Source organism: Zophobas morio, unplaced genomic scaffold (assembly GCF_036711695.1).
Source record: "Zophobas morio isolate AGI-343-1 ecotype UQ-CSIRO unplaced genomic scaffold, CSIRO_AGI_Zmor_V1 ptg000007l, whole genome shotgun sequence".
Taxonomy (NCBI): Eukaryota; Metazoa; Arthropoda; class Insecta; order Coleoptera; family Tenebrionidae; genus Zophobas; species Zophobas morio.
In genome coordinates, this window is record NW_026972112.1 from 2,370,649 (window position 1) to 2,395,982 (window position 25,334).

The 25,334-nt window shown below is 33.1% G+C and overlaps 1 protein-coding gene across 3 annotated transcripts in view; it reads left to right on the forward strand.

The window, feature by feature from the left end:
- Positions 1-25,334, forward strand: part of LOC135124218 (uncharacterized) — a 93,519-nt gene that overhangs the window by 15,178 nt on the left and 53,007 nt on the right. Inside the window, exon 1 of one of the 3 annotated variants that reach the window (XM_064049129.1) lies at positions 20,550-20,613. The exons of 1 other annotated variant lie outside the window; for it this stretch is intronic. In XM_064049129.1, coding sequence (XP_063905199.1) covers positions 20,607-20,613 — 7 coding nt within the window. In that variant the 5' untranslated portion in view covers positions 20,550-20,606. Of the gene's footprint in view, positions 1-20,549; positions 20,614-25,334 lie in introns of those variants that run through there. One more of the 3 variants, XM_064049127.1, reaches the window with a different exon arrangement.

The following is a 25,334-nucleotide window of genomic DNA, read 5'->3' on the forward strand; positions in this document are numbered from 1 at the left end:
TGTATATCATTATGTTCATGTTGAATTCGGCCAAGCCTTCTATTAATATCGGGTTATCATTGCATCAACTTGAATTCAAAGTAAAATGTTATCTGTGAAACAAAAATTTGGTTGATATTATAAAATTTCTAACGTTTCTATTGACAAATTTTTCCCATTGCGTTGCTCTGAAACACTTTTTTGGTTCATTTTCACACAATTTTGAGTATTTTCCGGGTTGGACTTTTATCGGACGCGATTTTATTTACATACGTAGCCATCAGACAAAAGCGAAATATTGTAGGTGTACGATTCCTCCAGGAAAGCCCAATAGAACCTAATAAATTTCGAAGGGATTTACCTATAGACCATTTTTGTCATATAGATAATTTTTGAAGTTTCTTTGAAATTTTACTTTCGGATTATTATCGAATAATGATAAAATGACAATCAAAATTTGTTTGTTTAGTATCTTAAAAAAATGATGACGCCATCATCTAAATATTACATTAAATGCACAACAGAATATCCTTGACCTATACATTAATAATAGATAATTCATGATTTTTTTTCATTCGAAATTTAATCAATACTCTTCTTTCTTCGACTTGAGTGTTGTATTGGAATAGAAATTCTTGCCTTGTACATGTAAGTAAGCTCGTAATGTTTCCAAATTTTGATCATTTTTCGTACTTGCTAAGATAAAACTGATTTTGGCAATGACATACCTTCTGAGAAAAGAGAGGGTGGGTGGGCGGGGCTAGTCGCTGCCAAGATAAGACTGATTTTGGCAAATCAGATACCTTGTAAGAAAAGTGAGGGCGGGTGGGCGGGATTAGTACCTGCTAGGATAAAACTGATTTTGGCAAATGACATACCTTCTAAGAAAAGAGAGGGTGGGCGGGCGGGGTTAGTATCTACGAAGAAAATACTGATTTTGGCAAATCAGATACCCTGTAAGAAAAGGGAGGGCGGGCGGGCGGGATTGGTACCTGCTAGGATAAAACTGATTTTGGCAAATGACATACCTTCCAAGAAAAGAGAGGGTGGGTGGGCGGTGCTAGTGCCTGCTAAGATAAGACTGATTTTGGCAAATGATATACCTTCTAAGAAAAGAGAGGGTTGATGGGCGGGGCTAATACCTGCTAAAATAAGACCGATTCAAATAATTGATTTTTTCTTCTGGTTTTTGAACATAAATATTTTAAGTCTTAGACTCAAAAGAAACTAACTTTCTTACCGAACTTTTTATAATTTATTATACCTAGTATTAAAGATTGTAATAAAGTTTAAACCAAAATTATGGTACAATCTAAAAATGTTTCATAGATTTATAAAAATTATGGAAACCAAAAAAAAGATAATTAAATTGGAGAAAGAAAAAATGCAAAATATTTGGTGAAAAAAACTGTCATTGAAATATGTATAAAAAAAAAATTAAAATAAAAACAGAGAATTAAGAAGTTAAATTAATGAATAAAGTCAAATTTTAGAAAGAATTACAAGTAATATGCTTTATTTAAGTATGGAAAAATTTAGAGAAATTTAGCTACGAAAAATAAAGAAATTGTTGGTAGTAAAATTTAGAAATGATAAAATAATGATTTTTCAAATCACAAAACTGTTAATAAACTAAACGAGAAGTGAAAAAATATTAGAGAAACTAAACTGCAAAAAACAAACATGTTTAGGAAAGAAATTAATTATTTTTAGCAAAAATATATAATAAAATCATACTGAAAATCAAATAAGAGGAAACTGGAGAAATAATGTTAACAAGAACATTAAAAAAAAAAACAATCTGTTTTCATTTTCAAAATTTTTTTTTTAGAACTGACTTAAATTCAAATCATCTAATTGATTTTTCTTTTGGTTTTTGAGCATAAACATTTCAGTCTTCGCAGACTCAAAATAAACAAACTGGAAACCAAAAAAAAAAAATTAAATTGGTGAAAAGAAAAATATCCAAAACTTTAACTTCTTAAAAGAGAATTATGAAGTTAAATTAACGAAAATAGTCAAACTTTAAAAAGAATGACAAGAAATATGCACTATTCAATTATGAAGAAATTTAGAGAAATTTAAGTGCGAAAAATAAAGAAATTGTTTATTAGGTAAAATTTAGAAATGATAAAATAATGATTTTTCAAATCACAAAACTGTTAATAAACTAAACGAGAAGTGAAAAAATTGTAGAAAAAAAAACTGCAAAAAATAAACCATAAGGAAAGAAACTAATTATTTTTAGCAAAAACATATAATAAAATCATACTGAAAATCAAATAAGAGGAAACTGGAGAAATAATGTTAATAAAAACATTAAAAAAAAAACAATCTGTTCTCATTTTCAAAATTTTTTTTTAGAACTGACTTATATTCAAATGATCTAATTGATTTTTTCTTCTGGTTTTTGAGCATAAACATTTTCAGTCTTCTCAGACTCAAAATAAACAAACTGGAAACCAAAAAATAAAAAAAATTAAATCGGTGAAAAAAATATATCCAAAAATTTAACTTCGTAAAAGAGAATTATGAAGTTAAATTAACGAAAGTAGTCAAATTTTAAAAAGAATGACAAGAAATATGCACTATTCAATTATGAAGAAATTTAGAGAAATTTAAGTGCGAAAAATAAAGAAATTGTTTATTAGGTAAAATTTAGAAATGACAAAATAATGATTTTTCAAATCACAAAACTGTTAATAAACTAAACGAGAAGTGAAAAAATTTTAGAAAAAAAAACTGCAAAAAACAAACGATTAGGAAAGAAACTAATTATTTTTAACAAAAACATATAGAAAAATCATACTGAAAATCGAATAAGAGGAAACTGGAGAAATAATGTTAATAAGAACATTAAAAAAAAAACAATCTGTTCTCATTTTCAAAATTTTTTTTTAGAACTGACTTATATTCAAATCATCTAATTGATTTTTTCTTCTGGTTTTTGAGCATAAAAATTTTCAGTCTTCTCAGACTCAAAAAAAACAAACTGGAAACAAAAAAAAAAAAATTAAATTGGTGGAAAAAAAATCCAAAAATTTAACTTCGTAAAAGAGAATTATGAAGTTAAATTAACGAAAATAGTCAAATTTTAAAAAGAATGACAAGAAATATGCACTATTCAATTATGAAGAAATTTACAGAAATTTAAGTGCGAAAAATAAAGAAATTGTTGGGATTAAAATTTAGAAATGATAAAATAATGATTTTTCAAATCACAAAACTGTTAATAAACTAAACGAGAAGTGAAAAAATTTTAGAAAAAAAAAACTGCAAAAAACAAACGATTAGGAAAGAAACTATTTTTAACAAAAACATATAATAAAATCATACTGAAAATCGAATAAGAGGAAACTGGAGAAATAATGTTAATAAGAACATTAAAAAAAACAATGTTCTCATTTTCAAAATTTTTTTTTTAGAACTGACTTAAATTCAAATTATCTAATTGATTTTTTCTTCTGGTTTTTGAGCATAAACACTTTCAGTCTTCTCAGACTCAAAATAAACAAACTGGAAACCAAAATAAAAAAAAATTAAATTGGTGAAAAGATAAATATCCAAAAATTTAACTTCATAAAAGAAAATTATGAAGTTAAATTAACGAAAATAGTCAAATTTTAAAAACAATGACAAGAAATATGCACTATTCAATTATGAAGAAATTTAGAGAAATTTAAGTGCGAAAAATAAAGAAATTGTTGTTAGTAAAATTTAGAAATGATAAAGTAATGATTTTTCAATTCACAAAACTGTTAATAAACTAAACGAGAAGTGAAAAAATATTAGAAAAATAAACTTCAAAAGACAAACATGATTAGGAAAGAAACTAATTATTTTTAACCAAAACGTATAATAAAATTATACTGATTATTGCACTCACATGTCACATGATGTCAACTGACCAATCAAACGCGTCAATATTTGTAAATTCAACCAATCAGCATACAATTACGTGATAATTGCACACTGTGCAATTACCACTACCGATAATTATCACTAGCCAGATGTGCCAACTATAAGATAAGCAAGTACCAGTTAATTGCAAAAAAAAACAAGAGGTTACTAACCAAATATTTAATTATGAAACTAAGAATTGTAATTAATTATGGTACAGTTGTAGTAATTTACAGGGGTTTGTGTGCTTGGTGAAGTAGTAACTATATTTTTAGACATTTGTACCAAAGCAGACGGTGCGCAATTTGTGGATTTGTTATTAGACTCTTCCATAGCCGTTGAGTTGGCGCGTAATTTGTCAATCATTTGATAATGATGATCTCCATCGAGCTGAAGGTATGGTTTGATGGAGAAAGTATTGGCATGACCGGTAATCTTTATAAGCTGTTCTTCACCGACTCCCGCTTTTGCAAGTTGCGACACTGCAGTTGACCGTAATGAATGATTACTAATCTTCTTTTTCTTTATGTCGATGCCTATTTCTTCTGCGGCGGTTCTTGTCCATTTCCCCATTTCATTCCTTCCAACGGGTGAATTTTTGAACCATCCTACAGAACTAGGTTCTCTCCATGCAGGATTTGGCGTTAAAAATAAACGATCGGTGGTTATATGTTTACCTCTCTTGCTCAGCATTTTTTTGTAGAGCCTTAAATAATAAAATAATTATTATTTTGTATTTGAAACAGTATTTAATTACCTAACAGGGCAAATTCTAGGATCTGTGGTGTTTGTTGCAAGCCATTTGCTGTCTGTTAATTTATGGCTACCTCCTTGAGCTGTTTTGGAAAAAATACAATTGTATTCTATTCGCCCCGTAGGCAAACCACAATTATCACTTTCTTCCTTAAAATGTTTGATAGTAACGTTAACACCTTCACATCCCCTCCAAGCTAATTCTAATCCAGCCACATAAAAAAACATTTTCTGTAAACCATCTGGCGTGTCTTCGTTATAAATCTTTAGAATCTTGTTGTATTCTTCTAGAGTCAAAATTGAGGAACTAGTTTTGCGTTTTTCCGGTTGTATTTGTAGGTTCCGGCGTTTTGCGTCGCGTGCATTTCTACTACCCTTGAATTCCAGGTCAACAAAAGGATCAAACTTTATACCAAATTTATTGAAATACAGTTCTTGCAACTGCTTTGCCGTTACATTCCACATCGTTTTTATTACTGCTTCTTTGTAGTCATTACCATCGACTTTTTTCATATTGTACCCCCAATCTTTGAGGATGAATGCTAGTTTTTCCGTGGAAGTGTTTCCATCAAAAACATATTTGCGTTCACCGCAAAACTTCTCAAATTGCCTCCAGATTGAATTTCGTGAGTTCTTCGTATTTAGCGGCGTAATGTTTGTAATAGAATCATCAATTTCTTTTGGCGTGTTACGACCAAAACGAAAATTGGACATGGTTTTTTAAACCCACACAAATTTTGCAAAATGGCTGTTCTTATTTACTTGCGTCGCCATAGTATCGCACACCAAACTACTTCGTAAATCATTATAAAATTATTTTTAAAATGTTTGTTCTTGCAATAATCTGTTGAATATATTGCGTGCATCACAATGAAATCGATAATTTTGAACAACAATAATCTCTCATGCTTGTTGCCTAAGAAAAATGCACTCGTGCTAAAGCACTCGTGCGTTTTCAATGCAACAAGCATTCGAGTTATTGTTGCTCAAAATTATCGATAACATTGCGATGCACTTAATATATTATAACTGAAAATCAAATAAGAGGAAACTGGAGAAATAATTCTAATAAAAACATTAAAAAAAATCTGTTCTCTTTTTCAAATATTTTTTTAAGACTGCCTTATATTTAAATCAAATAATTTATTTTTTCTTCTGGTTCTTGAACATAAATATTTTAAGTCTTCTTAGACTCAAAAGAAACTAACTTCCTTACCGAACTTTTTATAATTTATTATAGTATTAAACAATGTAATAAAGTTTAAACCAAAATTATTGTAGAATAGAAAAATGTTTCATAGATTTATAAAAATCATGGAAACCAAAAAAAAAAGATAATTAAAATTGGCGAAAAAAAATTGCAAAATATTTGGTGAAACTCTGTCACTGATGTACAAATATGTATAAAAAAATTTAAAATAAAAAAAGAGAATTATGAAGTTCAATTAACGAAAATAGTCAAATTTTAAAAAGAATGACAAGAAATATAAAGTATTTAAGTATGAATAAATTTAGAGAAATTTAAGTACGAAAAATAAAGAAATTGTTGGTAGTAAAATTTAGAAATGATAAAATAATGATTTTTCAAATCACAAAACTGTTAATAAACTAAACGAGAAGTGAAAAAAATGTTAGAAAAAATAAACTCCAAAAACAAACATATCTAGAAAAGAAAAGAGCACATAACAGTCAAGTTTATCTCAGTTGCATATTCTATTAACAATCTGTTGTGGCATTTCAAAAACACCACTACACTTTTATCACCTTCCTTGCGAAAAACTAGAAACGTCTCTCTACTTATCACAGAAAAACTCCACTTAATCCGCTTTCTTCAATAAAGAACTCGACTTTCCCTCACACAGTAAAAATTTTCTTTCCACATTAATTATCTCCTGCAAGTTTTTGCCACCGCTCGCCGATCGCATCAACTCATTCCTGCCAGGATTATGAAAAACCCCCCATAAATTTTCATTAATTATTACGTCGATTGTTTGTTTGGAAGCCACCTCGTAAAACCCCAACAATCGAAAACAAAACCATTTTTTCTCATCCCAGCTGCAGTTTCACTTTTGTGTTGCAACTTCTCTTCCTAACGACCATTTCGTCCTTAATTATATTAAGTGAAAATTAGCAACGATTGTCACGTGCTTGCGTTTATTACCGTTCTGACCTCAATCCCAGCACTCCATATTAAGGACAAAATATGACACGTAACATAACTGTATTAGTCCTTCCGCTTACGATTACGATATGCATCGGCTTCCCGCATTTAGAGCTTAATGTGACCTAACTGTGGTCGCGTTTTACGCAAAACGCGCAATTTGCATGGGTAAAAAGATACTTACGTAGGGAGTTACTGTTAGGTTCTCACATCTTATCCCGGTGATCGATTATTGGACGATCGATGTGACTTAAGTCGGAGGAAACGTTCAGCGAAAACAAACAAACTTTTTTATTTTTGTTGTGTTTCATGCTCGGTAACCCGTGCACGTCTCGCAAGGTGAAAATCCAAGATGTTATGGTTTTGGTCTTAATTAATTAGGCGTTTTTTCACACCGCTGACAATAATTCATAATGTGCCGAAAATTTCTCCGCAACGAAAGTCGACTGACTAATTAAAATGAAAACGACATCGCTTTATTGTTTTGGTGGGCGGCGATTTGCATTCTGGAATGAATTATTTAGGCAATTATAAAGTGTTTAGTGTGGAATTCGAGAAATGAAGTCTTTGTTAGTGGTGCTAAATTCCGTGTTGGTTCTTTCACTTATTTCGGTTTAAAAATGGTAAATAGTTTGTTTGAGATTTCTGTTGGCGATAATTAAATCTGAGAGTGGCTTTTCCGAGCCACTATTAAGCGAGTTGCGAGTAAACGGACTTTACTGGAAAGGACTTGTTGGACTAATAAATTCCTCAGCGGCGGCAGGAGAAACCGTGGTCATAAACTACTTTTAATGGCAGTTATGATTCTGTTGATGTTTTCCTACAATAAATGCGGCTTGTGCAAGTCATGATCTAGGGCGGCAGCAAATTGTAGTGGTGGTTAATTTTTCGGGATTATCGTTCTGAAAAACACAAAAGGTGTATTCCTGTTATACTTTGAATATTTGATTTTTCTTTTATTAGTTTAACTTCGTATTTCTCTGGTTTATTATTTTCTATTTATATGTTTGTACATCAATCACAAATATTTTGCCAATTTCGTTCTCCTTTTTTTTGGCTTTCCATGATTTTTATATCTCTAAAACATTTGTTTATTGTTAACTATAATTTTGGTTTAAATTTTATTATGTTGTTGAATTTTAGCAGAAATTACAAAAAAAAAAACGACAAGAACGTTAGTTTCTTTGGCGTTTGAGAAGATTTCAAATGTTTATGGTCAAAAACTACAAGAAGAAACAAATTATTTGATTTAAACTTAAGCGGTTCTAAACAAAAATTTTTCGAAAAGAGAGTAGACATACTGATTTTTTCAAATTATGTTATTAGAATAATTATTTCTCCAATTTCCTCTTTTTTATGTAATTTTCGATATGGTTCTGTTATACGTCTTTTTTCTAATAATTAGTTTATTTTCTAAACATGTCTCTCTTTTGGCAATTATTTATTCAATTTTTTTCTATTTCTGGTTTAGTTTATTAAAAATTTTCTTGTTTTCGTCCTTACATTTCTCTAAATTTTTGGAATAAGTCCAAGAAATAGTCTTGAAATAGTCCATATTTTTTGTTATTCTTTTTGATATTTGACCTTTCTTTTTCATTAATTTCTTTTTTTTTTTGGCTTCCCATGATGTTTATATCTCTGAAACACTTGTCTATTGTTGACTGTAAATTGGATTTAAATTTTAATACATTATTTAATTTTGTAATAAATTATAGAAAATCCGACAAGAAAGTTCGTTTATTTTGAGTTAGAAAAAACTTAAAATCTTTATGCTCAAAAACCAGAATAAATACTCAATTTGTTGATTTGAATATAAGGCAGTTCTAAAAGAAAATATTTGGAAAAGTGAATGATTGTTTTTTTATGTTTTTATTAGAATTATTTCTCCAGTTTCCTCTTGTTTAATTTTCAGTATGATTTTGTTATATGTTTTTGTTAAAAATAATTAATTTCTTTCGTAATCATGTTTGTTTTTTGCAGTTTATTTTTTCTGATATTTTTTCACTTCTCGTTTAGTTTATTAACAGTTTTGTGATTTGAAAAATCAAAATTATTGTTATCTTAGCAGGTACTAGCCCCGCCTACCCACCCTCTCTTTTCTTGGAAGGTATTTCATTTGCCAAAATCAGTCTTATCTTAGCAAGTACTAGCCCCGCCCACCCGCCCCATATTTTCTCAGAGGATATGTTATTTGCCAAAATAAGACTTATCTTAGCAGGTATTAGCCCCGCCCACCCACCCTCTCTTTTCTTGGAAGGTATGTCATTTGCCAAAATCAGTCTTATCTTAGCAAGTACTAGCCCCGCCTACCCGCCCCATATTTTCTCAGAGGATATGTTATTTGCCAAAATAAGACTTATCTTAGCAGGTATTAACCCCGCCCACCCACCCTCTCTTTTCTTGGAAGATATGTCATTTGCCAAAATCAGTCTTATCTTAGCAAGTACTAGCCCCGCCTATCCGCCCCATATTTTCTCAGAGGATATGTTATTTGCCAAAATAAGACTTATCATAGCAAGTACTAGCCTCGCCCACCCGCCCTTAATTTTCTCAGAGGGTAGTACTTGCTAAGATAAGTCTTATTTTGGCAAATGACATATCATCTGAGTAAATAGGAGCGGGTGGGCGGTGCGAATACTTGCTAAAATAAGACTGATTTTGGCAGATCACATAGCTTCCAAGAAAAGAGAGGGTGGGTGGGCGGGGCTAATACTTGTTAAGATAAGACTGATTTTGGCAAATCGCATAGTTTCTTTGTTGACTATAATTTGGATTTAAATTTTAATACATTATTTAATTTTGTAATAAATTATAGAAAATCCGACAAGAAAGTTCGTTTATTTTGAGTCTGAAAAGACTTAAAATCGTTATGCTCAAAAACCAGAATAAATACTCAATTTGTTGATTTGAATATAAGGCAGTTCTAAAAGAAAATATTTGGAAAAGTGAATGATTGTTTTTTTTATGTTTTTATTAGAATTATTTCTCCAGTTTCCTCTTGTTTAATTTTCAGTATGATTTTGTTATATGTTTTTGTTAAAAATAATTAATTTCTTTCGTAATCATGTTTGTTTTTTGCAGTTTATTTTTTCTGATATTTTTTCACTTCTCGTTTAGTTTATTAACAGTTTTGTGATTTGAAAAACCAAAATTATTGTTATCTTAGCAGGTACTAGCCCACCCTCTCTTTTCTAAGAAGGTATGTCATTTGTCAAAATCAGTCTTATCTTAGCAAGTACTAGCCCCGCCCACCCGCCCCATATTTTCTCAGAGGATATGTTATTTGTCAAAATAAGACTTATCTTAGCAGGTACTAGCCCCGCCCGCCCACCCTCTCTTTTCTTGGAAGGTATATCATTTGCCAAAATCAGTCTTATCTTACCAAGTACTAGCCCCGCCCACCCGCCCTCTATTGTTTCAGAGGATATGTCATTTGCCAAAATAAGACTTATCATAGCAAGTACTAGCCCCTCCCACCCGCCCTTAATTTTCTCATAGGGTAGTACTTGCTAGTACTTGCTAAGATAAGTCTTATTTTGGCAAATGACATATCCTCTGAATAAACAGGAGCGGGTGGGCGCCCGAATACTTGCTATGATAAGACTGATTTTGGCAAATCACATAGCTTCCAAGAAAAGAGAGGGTGGGTGGGCGGGGCTAATACTTGCTAAGATAAGACTGATTTTGGCAAATCACATAGTTTCCAAGAAAAGAGAGGGTTGGTGGGCGGGGCTAATACCTGCAAAGGTAAAACTTCATTTTGAAATGACATAAACTCTGAGAAAATAGGGGGCGGGTGGACGGGCACTTGCTAGGATAAGACTAATTTTGCCCGTATTAAACTTGTAAAAACTTGTTAAATTTAAAAGGTGTTAAATTGTAAATTTCTATAGTAACGAGTTAAATTCCTAAATCTGACTGGATATTTATTTTTTAACAACTCAGTCATTAATTTTTTTAGACACCCTGTATAATATAATTTAAAAAATATTAATGCAGTGATAAATCACAAGTATAGACTTATCATGTTTTGTACATTTAAGATAGGATATATATATTCAGCAAAATTTTGAGGTGACGTCATCATGAGCGAAAATTGATAAAATAAATTTACAATAAAAAATTAAAAACTGGGTTCGAGCAAATAAAACTACTTTGAGATTTGCGTATGACGTCAAAGCAAACTCGATCAATTGGTTTAATTTTCAAAATGTTTGTAAAATAACTCAAAAATATTCGCTTTCGAAAAATATGGATAATAAATAATTTTTTCATTCTTTCAAATTCACGCTACCTCACCAAGAATTTTTACTTAGATTCTACATGTTTTATATTTTTTAACTCTTCTTTTTTTATTTACTTATTTACGTGGCTTTTAAAAAATTTATCTAAGCTGATTTAGACAGAATTCTCTTACCCCTTAAATACAACCGAACAAATCCAGTTTTTTCGAAAAATGATAAAATTTTATTTTGCAAAATTTTACTACATTTATACGTTAAAAAAAGTAACTTACCCTTGAACTGTCTTTGAATTGAACACATTATGTTATGAAAACACTCTCTCTTAACTTGTTTAATCTGGTCCGGCGCGGAGTGCGCGGAAATCGGGTGATTCCATTTTCTAGTTGAAAATGTCCCGGTCAACATTTCAGCAAGGACACATATGTCAGTTCTGACACGTGCAATAGTAATAATAAAAAAATATATAGGAAATATCAGTCACAGTCTTATATTAGTATAAAATCTGGATGCCTAGGATACAAAAATCAAGGCTGATTCATAAACCACAAGCATAGGAACATGCCATTTTACAAAATTTAATTGTTACGCTGTTCAGTAAAAAATCAAGGCACTGCATTTGTTCAATTGATTCCTTAACTGTTTTTAACAGCACTATAATAATTTTATTACGCTTTAAAGTACTGCTGTTAAATTATTATTTTAACAACCACACATACTTAATTATAGTCGTTTTGTCTTTGATTATAAATGTTTGTTAGTGTCAGTTGTAAGCTGTGGTTGAAGTACGTGTTATCTGACTAATGGAAAAATAAACCTTTAAAAAGTTTGAATAAAAATTTACCGATTTCGCAGAACACCACACGAAGGTTACTTAGTTGCAATCAAATCCTTCACCAGTCAGTCGTGTACTCAAATTGATAACAATGTTTTACAACACTCTTGAACATCAAGCAATAAAACCGTAATACCACATTTTATGTACTTAACATTTACGCCGTTAATAAAACTCGCAAGCCCTTATACACTTTAGTATATTATAAACTTTTTTTACTAGTTTTGGCAACAAAAAGAACCATAAACTATCACCATAAAACCTTTAACCTTCAGCGCCGTTAAATAACTTCTCTGCATTACACAGCCTTGCAGATTTTCTGTTGGATAACTTAGTTGCAAAAAATTATTTATACATATTTATAACTTTCCCAAGCACTTTTCTTTTAATAACACCCTCGTGCGTCGCTTCGGGGTGTAGCAAAGACTTGTACTTTCCACTTTCATACTCGTTAATTCGTATTAGTGAAAAATTGTGGTCTTCAAAGGCTCTTAATTTGAAACCCGACTCCTTCCTGCAAAAACAGCGCCATTTTCGGTAATTAAGCGATCAAGCTGATAGGCCCCGTGAGAAGCGACCTCGTTTTACAGTTATGCCCCGAGTTGACGTCCATGCAGGATCCTGCTAGACCTGCTGCAGCCGAGCGCTGATTTGAATGTGTCGACTTTGTGCAAGATGAATTATCCCGGCAAAACCTCCAGTAGCAGCAGCTCCTAGATAAGGCCGCCCACGCCCGAAACTTCGTCGAATCGCGGACAACTTCTATTTACAGTTACCAATTGATTTCCTGCGAATTCTCGACTGTCGCGTGAACAATAAATCACGCACACGTACTTAAATTAAATAATGGCCCCGTTAGGTTCAAAGATCCGCCGAAACGGACATTGTCTCCTGGCCTTCAACTTCCGCAGCGTTTCCGGTCGTTGATTCCTGCGAGGTCGAATTCGATTTTGTTGCAGGAGTCGCTTCTTCAGTTTTTCCCAGACGATTAATCGGCGGCCCGCTAATGACGCAACCAATTTAATCCATGACTTTGCATCCTCAAGGTCTAATTAATACTCCCCAATTAAAGATATCCGGTATATCTACGCGCCGATTATTATTACGGTACTTCTGCAATGCTGATTGGTAAACGTTTGTCCCGAGCAAACACGATAACAGTAACCGGAGGACCGACACCCAAAAAAATTTCGAGCACTGGGAACCGACTTAATTGCCTGAGAAAAGCGACAAGAATTCCGGGCAAAAATCACGAGCTGGACGAGGCGAACGAAGCGCTTGACTTCAAAATCGCGACCCGAAGACGCTCTAACTGTACCCGCTGCATCCAAGTCTCCACAAATTATCCTAATGCCAGATCGCATCTCGATAAACACCGAAAATAATAGTCTTAACAAGTTGTAAATTTATAAGGTACGAAATTGTTTTAACGGTAAGACGATCGGCTCAATGTGAGATATTGGTCTGCGTCCCGTTTGACCCATCTGTTCTACAATTTTGCTATTGACCTCTCCCAGTCCTACGTTGTGTCTGGTTTCTTAGATTTTATCTCACGTCTTATCTGTATTCATACATTCATCGTTCTGATTGCTTTTATAATTTTGTCGTTGACCTCTGCTTTGCATATCAATGCTTCATATCGAATTATCATATTTGAGACAGTTTAGCTCTTTAATAATCCGTGTGGGCTGCTCTACGTCCCTCAGAAGTACTGGATTTGCGTTGGTACGATTTTTTCGTTTGTTTAATTGAGATCGTCGCGGTCGGCGGCGTTGTCAACTTTAATGGTGGTCATTATCAGTCATTATCTGATTGGGTTGCTAGACTAAACGGTGGAAGTACCAGCTGACCTGCCTTAAGGGTACGAGCGTTGCTCCTAGAATATCGCTTCTGCGACATTCTTTGTCCGACGATCAACTAATTTTCGATTTTATTTATTCGATCCATACTGTTATACACAAAATATTTGCATCAGCACCTCATCATAGTACCCGGAGGTACCACTAATCAAACATCACAAACCCAGACACAATATAAAGTTATTGACTTGATAAATAACGTTACTCGGTGTTTAATATTCAAGGTTTCTTCATTGTCCGTTGACACTAAAATCAAACAAACCTCCAAATTTTGGAGATCTTCCTTGACCTTTGCCTTTTCGTCTCGAGCTGCGGCTGTTGTTCTCGGGTGGTCGTCAAGAGAACAAACGTACTGAAATCGGCTTGACGAATGTGTAATTTCTAGTTTTTCCGTGTCTGAGGTGTCTCATACATCGTCTGAATGCTGGCAGACAGATAATCTCCAAACTACCTAACGGATTATTTTGAAATTTAACACTTCGAGATTATCGCGAAGATGATGAAATGAGAACCATTTTTTCGGTCGTTTTGGACAAAAAATGGATGACGATATAGGCGAGGAATTCTTGTATATTTTATTATATTTATTTATGTGTGGAAATTGGCGACGTGGATAAAAACGTCACGTAGAAGCGTTGGTCTCGACTGTTGGTTACTACAACGAGTTTTGTGATAATTTTAAGGTCTGTACGAGTCACGTTGACGATATTGAAAAAGAATGTATTTCTAAATCGGGTTTAAGATGATAATGTCATTGACTTTTATCTATCTTCCAACGATAGTCAATATGGAGCTTTTGAAGATGTTATCTTCACCAACCAAGAATTTGTTTTCGAAAAGTAAACTTTATCACTAGATGGAGTTTGACCGAGAGGGAGAAGGGTTTGTTGCACAAAAGTTTTATAAAAAATTTAATAACTTTTCTCATTTTGTCACCCTCGATGAAGACTTTGTTATTCTCCGACGATGCGACTGTTAGCGAAAAAAGGGAAAATCTTTGGTCGGATTCTTTAAAAGAACAAGATTTAGCGGGGATCATCGACATCAACGTTAAATATCAAATTACTTCTTCTAGCATCACGTCTGTGGAAGATTTACACTGTTTGAGAGATGTGGACAAGAACAAGCTTTTTTGGTGAATAAACAAGTGCCCCCTGGTGGTTGACGATAGCGAAGAAATTCAAAACGTGATAAATTTTGAAAAAGGAAAAAATTTCGTCGATATACGGTCTATGAAAGTCCAAAACATTCCTGCTTTCACGAACACATTATTCCAAAATCTAGCTGACCTCAAATCAGAAGAAACAATTTACAATAAAGTCTTCACTTACTCTGTGGAAGGTCAAAAGGAGGATAAACTGGTTGATATGTTGCAACATTCTTTAAAGATAGGGACACAAAAAGAAACCCTTCCACCTTGCTTCATCTCTAGAACGTTATCAAGAACAGTAATCGATATACAATTTTTGCAAAGAATTGTCGACAACTTCATCGTCATTCCGCAAGTTAAAAACGAAAAAGGCTTCAGGAAACGTTTTAAAAATGTAGAAGTGACTCCTAACGGAGAGACAGTATTTAAGAATAAACCAGACAGTAACATCATCTAAATATGTTACCAAAAATGATATGACTGAAGATGAATTTATCAAACTTGTTGACAACACGTCGACGAAAAAAGACTATCATTTTAGATAGATAAATGACAGTTTGGAATGGATGAGAATTACCTCTCTAGAAGTGGAAGACTTTTACAAGTTTCAAATGGACCACGAACACAATTACACCATAGACGATTCACAACTCTTCGGAAGAAATGAAAACGATATTAACGTCGAATTGGTAAAATCTTCAAAGATTTTTGAATTTTTTAGTTTATTAAATTTTAGGAGTTGTCGAAATGTTGGAATTCCCAAAGACTTTGATATTACGACCCTCTTATTTTTTAATATTTTGAAATTTTAAAATTGATAGAATTTTTGAAACTTTGGGAAATTTAAATTTTCGAAATTTTTTAACACTTGGAAGTTCTGAGTTTTCTAAAATTTGTAGAAATTTTCAAAACGTCAAGTATATCATTTAAAATTTTTGGAGTTTCGGAATTTCCGTTCTTCGATAGATTTTTGAAAATTTTATAAATATTTTAAATTTTAAAATTCTTAGAATATTTGACACACGTGGACTTCAGGATTTTTAGAATTTTAAAATTTCTAAACTGTTGATACTTTTATAAATTCTGAATTTCGTAAGTTTTTTAGAAATTTTCAAAATTTTTTCATTTTTATTATTTTTGGATTCCATGGACTTTTCAAATTGTCATTTTTTAGTTGATTTTTGCAATTATTAAATTTTTATAATTCCTAAATTATTATAACTTTTGTAATTTTCACAATTTTGTAACTGTTTAAATCTCTGGAAACACAAAAAATATTAACGCTTATACCGGGTGTCTGGAAAATTCTTTAAAGCATAACCAACTAAACACTGGAGAAGAGTTCAAAATTCCTGCCTTGTGCATATAAGTAAGCTCGTAATGTTTCCAAATTTTGATCGTTTTTGTAAAAGTTAGTCATCAGTACCTGCTAAAATAACAATAATTTTGGCAAATGACATATCTTCCAAGAAAAGAGAGGGTGGGTGGGCGGGGCTAGCAACTGTTAAGATAAGACTGATTTTAGCAAATGACGTATCCTCTAATTATTATTATTAATATTATAACAAAAGACACTAGAGGCTCTAAAGCACTTTCAGTTTTTTTCCAAACAGGAATACCCAGAACCTCAAAATTGTTGAAAATTTTTCAAAATTGTCACGTCAGAATTTTCCAAAAATATAACTCCAAAGTCCCCCAAAATTGTTTTAAATGATTAGAAAAAACTTAACAGGAACTATCAACGCCCACCCACTCTCTTTTTTTTAGATAGTATCACTTGCCAAAATCAGCCTTATCTTAGCAGCTACCAGCCCCGCCCACCTACCCACCCTCTCTTTTTTTGGAAGGTATCTCATTAGCCAAAATCAGTCTTATCTTAGCAGCTACCAACCCCACCCACCCACCCTCTCTTTTCTAGAGGGTATGTCTTTTGCCAAAATCAGTTTTATCTTAGCAGCTACTCCACCTGCACTTCCTTTTCTTAGAGGGTATCTCATTAACCAAAATCAGTCTCTCTCCCTGTAAGAAAATAGAGGGCTGGTGGGGATAGTAGCTGCTAAGATAAGACTGATTTTGGCAAAAGACAAAACCCAAGTTTAATACGGGCAAAATTAGTCTAATCCTAGCAAGTACCCGCCCACCCGCGCACTTCTTAAAAGAAATTTTACCTTTTCAGGTACTAGCCCTGCCCACCCATCCTCTCTTTTCTTGGAAGGTATGTCATCTGCCAAAATTACTGTTATCTTAGCAGGTACTAGCCCCGCCCACCCACCCTCTCTTTTCTTGGAAAGTATGTGATTTGCCAAATCAGTCTTATCTTAGCAAGTACTAGCCCCGCCCACCCGCCCCTGTTTTCTCAGAGTATATGTCATTTGCCAAAATATGACTTATCTTAGCAAGTACTAGCAAGTACTACCCTCTGAGAAAACAAACGGTGGGTGGGCTCGGGTAGTACCTGCTAAGATAATAGTAATTTTGGCAAATGACATACCTTCCAAGAAAAGAGAGGGTGGGCTAATACCTGCTAAGATAACAGTAATTTTGGCAAATGAGATACCTTCCAAGAAAAGAAAGGGTGGGTGGGCGGGGCTAGTACTTGGTAAGATAAGACTGATTTTGGCAAATGAAATACCTTCCAAGAAAAGAGAGGGTGGGCTAATACCTGCTAAGATAACAGTAATTTTGGCAAATGACATATCTTCCAAGAAAAGAGAGGGTGGGTGGGCGGGGCTAGTACCTGCTAAGATAAGAGTAAGTTTGGCAAATGAGATACCCTCTAAGAAACGAGAGGGTGGGTGGGTGGGGCTAGTACTTTGTAAGATAACACTGATTTTGGCAAATGAGATACCCTCTAAGAAACGAGAGGGTGGGTGGGCGGGGCTAGTACTTTGTAAGATAACACTGATTTTGGCGAATGAGATACCCTCTATGAAACGAGAGGGTGGGTGGGCGGGTCTAGTACCTCCTAAGATAAGAGTAAGTTTGGCAAATGAGATTCCCTATAAGAAACGAGAGGGTGGGTGGGCGGGGCTAGTACCTGCTAAGATAAGAGTAAGTTTGGCAAATGAGATACCCTCTAAGAAACGAGAGGGTGGGTGGGTGGGTCTAGTACTTTGTAAGATAACACTGATTTTGGCAAATCAGATACCCTCTAAGAAACGAGAGGGTGGGTGGGCGGTGCTAGTACCTGTTAAGGTAAAACAGATTTTAGCAATTGCCGTATTCTTTAAGAAATTTAATTAAATTATTATATGAAAAGATATTTGAGAATCCAAAGCACTTTCAGATTCTTTCCAAACAGGAATACCTGAAACCTCAAGATTGTTTTAGATTTAAAAAAACACCGGGGTGCCAAAATTAACTCAAAAACGGGTAGGTCATTTTTTTTCCAAAAATAGAACATCAAACTCCCAAAATTGTTTTAAATAATTTACAAAAAAAAAAAATCTCCACGGGGTGTGGTACTCAAGATTTTTTCAAATTCGTAAAAAATAAAATACTAAAAGCTCAAAAGATTTTTTCAAGTTCATTCAGCAACAAAACACCAGGTTACTTTAAATTTAAATTTCGATACTGGGAGTTTCTGGATTCTTGGAATTGTAAAGTTTGTAGATTTTTGACACTTTAACACCAGATTAGTATTTTCTAGGTACTTTGTTGAACAATTTATCTATTTTCTCACCAATGACTTAATAGGTTTGTTTAAGATTCTATAAGATAATAACGTTGTCAATAATTAATAATATTAAGAGTAGTCATTAGAAAGAAAAGGGGGTGGGTGGGCGGGGCTACTGCTTGGTATTAGACTCTAAAAAAGCCAAACTTATCCCCGCCCACCCTCCTTATCTATTTCACTGACTTATTTTATTTACGCAAAATGGGAACTGAATTCCATTTTGACAAGCGGTAAAATTTAAGATTTATTTACTTTGATCAAAAGTCTTAAAAACAATATTTGTTCGTCAAAAGGGTCAAAGAACACAAAAACGTTTTCAAGTTTCTTAGAAACGTAATCCAAGAATGTTACTGGTGCTTTTGATGAATAAATTGTTGATATGTTGATGGAGAAAAGAAAAGTTCGCATAATTTGAGACAGATTGGACGAAGTTTCTGACGAAAGTCTGAAAACTGTTCTTACGGTAGTGAATGTCCTTTTCTAAATAGTGACATTTTGAGCATTCCCTTGCAGTTTTACATGTTGACAAAACTGTTTTGTCAAGACATGGAAAAGCTTCTCGCTTACTGGATGAACAGAACATCACACCCTTAACTCTATACGAATACTTCGTGGAAGAGAAATTCAACATTTTTTATAAAGAAAAAATGGAACTTCCACTGAACATTGAAACAAATGTAAAGAAATGTGAAAATGAGACGAAAGAAAAAGTGAGGGGTTAGAAACAAATTTCATTTGATTTCTATTTGAGTAGAAAATTTAGATATAGTGCCGATCTCAACTGTTGTACACAATCTACAAATTACAACTTTTTAGAAGACATCAAGACTGGAGTAGACCCCATAGGTTTCGTTAGTAGAGTCAACAACAATAAACCTGAGTTTACTCACAACTCATACAGTGAATATTTTGCCACTTTGTACCTTTTTGATAATAATCCCATTAGAGCACGAGAAGCGAAATTTATTTGGAACAGTAGATATAATAACATCAGAATCTTTCTCGACTTGATGTTGTCACAAAACTGTAAAGATCATGTCGTTATAATATGAAGAAGTTACAAGCTTCTGGCACAATGTGAAGATGCAGACTTGGACCAAAATGACACAGTTAAACGCTAAACTTTAGAACTGACGTGTGCATGGAGTTAGAAGTACCCACTTATCGTCTATCAACGTTTTGATAACGACTATTTACTCACGCTCCTCTATTACGCAATCAAGTTTGATTATGGCTTTATCTTCACCTATACAGCAAACATAATCTGGCTGCACAACATCCATCAGAAAATCGACTTTAATGTTGCACATAAAACTTTTGATTTCAACCTGTAAAAGTAGGTACTTGTCTCTCTTGATTGAAGCTACGAATAGTACTGCATCTATCTATTCAACTTTCCAAGGAAAAGCAAGAACTGATATCGACGTTTTGCTCCAAAAGTGTGCACAAGTGAATGCTCCTGCCGCTAATGGTCCAATGCTTTTGCGTTATCTTTGTGAAGGTGACGATTCTCAGGCTGTGAAGTTATGGGTGGAAAAAGTGTGACAATAGATATTCATGGTTGGACGCACGTGCACTATGCTTGTGGAAAAGGGTGTTATCTTGTAGTTATTGTTGAGGATTAAGAAGGAAGGACACTTCGGATTATGCACCTGTTGTAGCAATAGCTTCAGGTTAAAGAAATGGGTCAACAAATACCGAAACACAAAGCAGTACCCGCAGAGTACCGAATACCACCTGCATTATTAATACTTAGTTATCATCAGTGTCAACCATGATACTGATAAGTGACAATATCGTCTATCCTCCAAGACTCCTCACCTTTTTCCTCCATCTCGACCCACCTTCAGTCTCTCCTCCAATTAGTCAGCCATCGCGTAAAAAACCTAATCTCCGTTTCCCACGGCGAAAATCCCTCCGACGACATCATCTAATATTCAAGTGTTAGTAACACCTGGCCACCGCCAGCGACCGGTTCAGCGACTCGACGGCTCGCAGACATCGAAAAAACGAGTGAAAAGTGAGCAGCGATTAAATCTTACGACTTAATTGATGGGTGGTGAGTCGAAATCAATTACGTACCAATACGATAAATTCTGGGCGATTGCGGGCCGGACCGCGGATTATGGCGGGCGCCGGTAAATAGCGCCGCGCCAGGATGGCTGCAGGTCCTGCAGGACCTGAGTCAAGGCGGACGTGCTTGCGACAGCGCGTGCGAGAAAGGGCAGAGGTTAAGTGGGTTTTTTAATTACGGTGATGGGTTTTTGTGAGAAGGAAGCCGGGTAACGGTCGCGTGTTGCTCGGGTGCTGGGCCGGTGGTGACCTTAGATAAGAGTTTCGGCGGAATTAATGGCTTAAGGAGAAGTCGCCAAGGTAATGAATGGGACTATTAATGGGTGGGATTTTTGAATAAACGAATAATGGTTTACTGGAAAATGGTGGCATCGGTGGGAGTATATTGGAATTCTTGTGGTAGAAAAGATTACTCTGTTAATTTATTTAAACTTATAAATAACCTAGGATTCAGAGAGAGCCTCGATAAGTGTACCAAGAATCTAATTTTTCCGCGAAATCCCATTTCCCCGTTGTAAATAAGGCAAAAAGGCGCACTTGCGGCTCGCTGACCCGTGACATCTAGACCGCCTGTATACCACTATTCATCGCTGGAATTAATCAAAGCCAACGTCGTCTGCCGCAACATCACCATCATCACGGCACATGTCCCCTGGTGATTGAGAGAACCTCACCCATGCAGAAACCCATATTACCATAGCAGCGCGCAATTACGGGAGCGTTCAATAACTCAAAGTGCAGTTAGAAACGCGCCATTGCCACCATTTTGCGAAGACGTCCCATATGGTGACTACAGCAAACAATAATTAACGACAATTCTCTTTGTGTCGCGGCTTTGAATAACTGAATCGACAGCAAAAGGCCATTATTTAAGTGTGTTACTGTGGCAATCAACAGTACACATCAACATTCACTTAGCGTCGGGCGCTTTGTCATCGCGAAGAAATTCGATTTTTCCTTTCGTGAAAACGCGATGAGTAAGGATGCTTTGTGCGATCTAATGAAGTAAACAAATCGCTGTTTTTGTCGGGGGAGTCAGCGAGCGTGAAAATTTCGTGATGAAATCGCTGAATGGCGATTTCAACGCGCGGTTAGGTTGACGTAATATAGGCGGAGGTTTTTTGAGGAAGGAGGATTAATGGTCAATGGTACGAGTCGCAGTTGTGTGATAATTGTTGGAATGTCCGTGGAATTGTGTGGATTTAATTAGCGTGATTGGAAAGCACAATATGCTGAGATTTATGTATTTACCTGACTAAAAATAGCCATTTAAATGATGTAAAATAATATATTCCTGTACTTGTGGTCTATGAATCCGTCTTGATTTGTATAATCGAACAACATTTTATTCTAATATAATCGCTCATTAACTAAGTTCGTTGAAGCGTCATGCTAATAACGCAAAGGTCGCGGGTTCGATTGCTAATGAGTCATTTTTTTATTACAGTATGACTGATACTATCTATTTTACTTCCGAGCGAATGACTACTTTCAGGTTTTCCTAATGATTCATGACCAATACAGAACGACAAAATAGGCTCCTGTTTAGATTATATATTATGATTAGACAGTTAATCTCCGAAACTACCGGACCGATTGTTGTCAAATCCAAATTTTACAATAGTAAATGTTATTTAAATTTTATAAAAGAGCGTACCTCCATTTGTGGTTTATGAATCCGTGTCGAGTTTTACCTCAGGTTTCCAAATTTTCGAAAAAAAATAATCAAAATTGTGGATGTGTAACAATTTTTCGAATTTTCGATTTTTCGTCTCTTCGATTTCCCGATTTTTTAACTTTTGATTTACCAATTTTTCTATATTTCAGATTATTCATTCAAATTACTCAGTTTTTCGATTCTTCAACTTCTCGATTCTGCAAATTTTCGATTTCTCGATTTTTTCATTTTCGATGTTTCAGTTTTATGATTTTCCGATTTTTGCTTTCCTAAATTTTCAAATTTCGGTTCCTCAATTTCTCAATTAATCGATTTTGTGATTTTCCCATTTCACGATTACTCGGATTTTCAATGCTTCGTCTTTGAGTTTCTTGATTTTTCAATTTTTCGTTTAATAAATTTTCGTTTTTTTTTTCTTCGATTTTTCGACTTTTCATTTTCTCGATTTGTTAATTTCTTTATATCTCAATTTCTCGTTGTTTCAGTTTTGAGTTTTTTTTGATTCTTGACTTTTTCAATATTTTTCAATTTTTTGGTATTTCGGTTTTGGGATTTTTCAATATTTCGATTCTTCAATTTTTCGATTTTTCAACTTTTTGGTTTTTCGTTTCTAGATTTTTTAGTTTTTGGATTATTTTTCGATTTTTTGACATTCGATTTTAGTATATTTAGTATAGATTTTTCGGTTTTTTGATGTTTAGATTTCTCGATATTTCGACTTTTCAACTTGTGTTTTAGATTTTTCGTTTTTTCAGTTTCTCGTTTTTTAAAATTTGAAATTTTTTGGTTTTTCAATTTTTCGGTTTCTAGATTATTCGATTTTTCAGTTTTTCGATTTTTCAACTTCTCGACTTTTCGATTTCTCCATCTTGTCATGTTTCAATTTCCCGATCTTTCAGTTTTTGAATTCTTCAATCTTTCGGTTTTTCGATTTCTCGGGTTCTTGAGTTTCAGTTTTCGACTTCTCAAGTTTTCGATATTTCACTTTTGAATTTTAGTTTTTTTGTCTTTAACGTTTTTCAGTTTCCCGATTACTCAATTTTTCTATATTTCAGTGTTGGGATTTTAAAATTTTTCGATCTTTCAATTTCTCATTTGTTCAAATTTTCGATTTCCCGATATTTTCATTTTTCGATTTCTCAATTTTGTTTCAGTTTTACAATTTTTCAATTTTTCGACTGTTCAATTTGTTGATTTTAAAATTTTTCGATTTTTCACTTTCGTTTTTTGACTTTTTTTTTTATTTTTCAATTTTTGGATTAATAGGCTTTTTGAATTCCTCATTTTCGTTTTCTCGACTTTGCAGTGTTGCATTCTTTCAGTTTTTCAATTCTTCAATTTTTTAATTATTCAATTTTTCGATTTCTCAATTTTTCGTTGTTTCAGTTTTAGGATTTTTCATTTTTTCGGTTTTTCAACCTTTCGATTTCTAGACTTTTCGATTATATTTCAATTTTTAAAATTGTAGATTTTTTGAAATCTCGATTTTTCAGTTCTTCAATATTGATATTTTTCAATTTTTTTGATTTTTAAGTTTTTGATTTTTCGGTTTTTTGATCTTTCAGTTTTTCGAATTCCCAGTATTAAGTTTTTCCATTTTTCGATTTCTCGAGTTTCAATTTTCGACGTCTCAATTTTTCGATATTTCAATTTTTGAGATTTGCCGGTTTTCAATGTTTCGATTACTCAATTTTTCGATATTTCAGTGTTGGGATTTTAAAATTTCTCGATTCTTCAATTTCTCAATTGTTCAAATTTTCGATTTCCGGATATTTTCATTTTTCGATTTCTCAATTGAATGTTTCAGTTTTACAATTTTTCAGTTTTTCGTCTCTTCAATTTTTCGATTTTTCACTTTCTTTTTTGACGTTTTTTTTTCGATTTTTCAATTTCTAAATTAATAGGTTTTTTGAATTTCCCATTTTCGTTTTCACGACTTTTCAGTGTTGAATTTTTGTGGTTTTTCAATTCTTCAATTTTTCAATTATTCAATTTCTCTATTTTTCGTTGTTTCAGTTTTGAGATTTTTCAATTTTTCGATATTTCAATTTTTAGTTTTTAAAATTTTAAAATTTTACATTTGTCAGTTTTTTGATTATTTAGGTTTTTCAATTTTTTGATTTTTAAAATTTTTTATTTTTAGGTTTTTTCAATTTTTTGGTTTTCAAATTTTTCGATTTTTCAATTTTTCGATTTATCGATTATTTTTAATTCTAAATTTTTAATTTTTTTAATTTTTAATGGATTTTTTGGACTTTCGCTTATTTCGATTTTTCGATTTACCGGCTTTTCGATTTCTCGATCTTTTGATGTTTCGATTTCTCGATGTTTCAGTTTTTAAATTTTTCGATGTTTCAATTTTTTGATTTCTCGAGTTTTCAGTTTTCGATTGCTCAATCTTTCGTTGTCAGTTTTTAGATTTTTCATTTTTTCTGTTCTTCAAGTTTTAGATTTTTCGATTTTTCGTTTAATCCATTTTTAATCCAATTTTTAAAATTTTAGGGTTTTCTATATCCCAATTTTTCATTTTTTCAGTTCTTCGATATTTATCTTTTTAAATTTTTTTATTGTTAGATTTTAGGTTTTCCGGTTTTTTGATCCTTCAATTTTTCGACTTCTTGGTTTAAAATTTTTCGATTTTTCGAGTTTCAATTTTCGACTTTTCAATTTTTCGATATTTCAGTTTTGAGATTTTTTAGTTTTTTCATTCTTCAATATTTCAATTTTTCATTTATTCAGTTTTTCGATATTTCAGTGTTGGGATTTTAAAATGTTTCGATTCTTCACTTTCTCGATAGTTCAAATTTTCGATTTCCCGATATTTTCATTTTTCTATTTCTCAATTTTATGTTTCAGTTTTACAATTTTTCAATTTTTCGATTTTTCACTTCCTTTTTTGAGTTTTTTTTTTCAAATTCTGGATGAATAGGTTTTTTGAATTTCCCCTTTTATTTTGCTCGACGTTTTTTTCAGTTTTTCAATTCTTCAATTTTTCAATCATTCAATTTTTCACTTTATCGTTGTTTCAG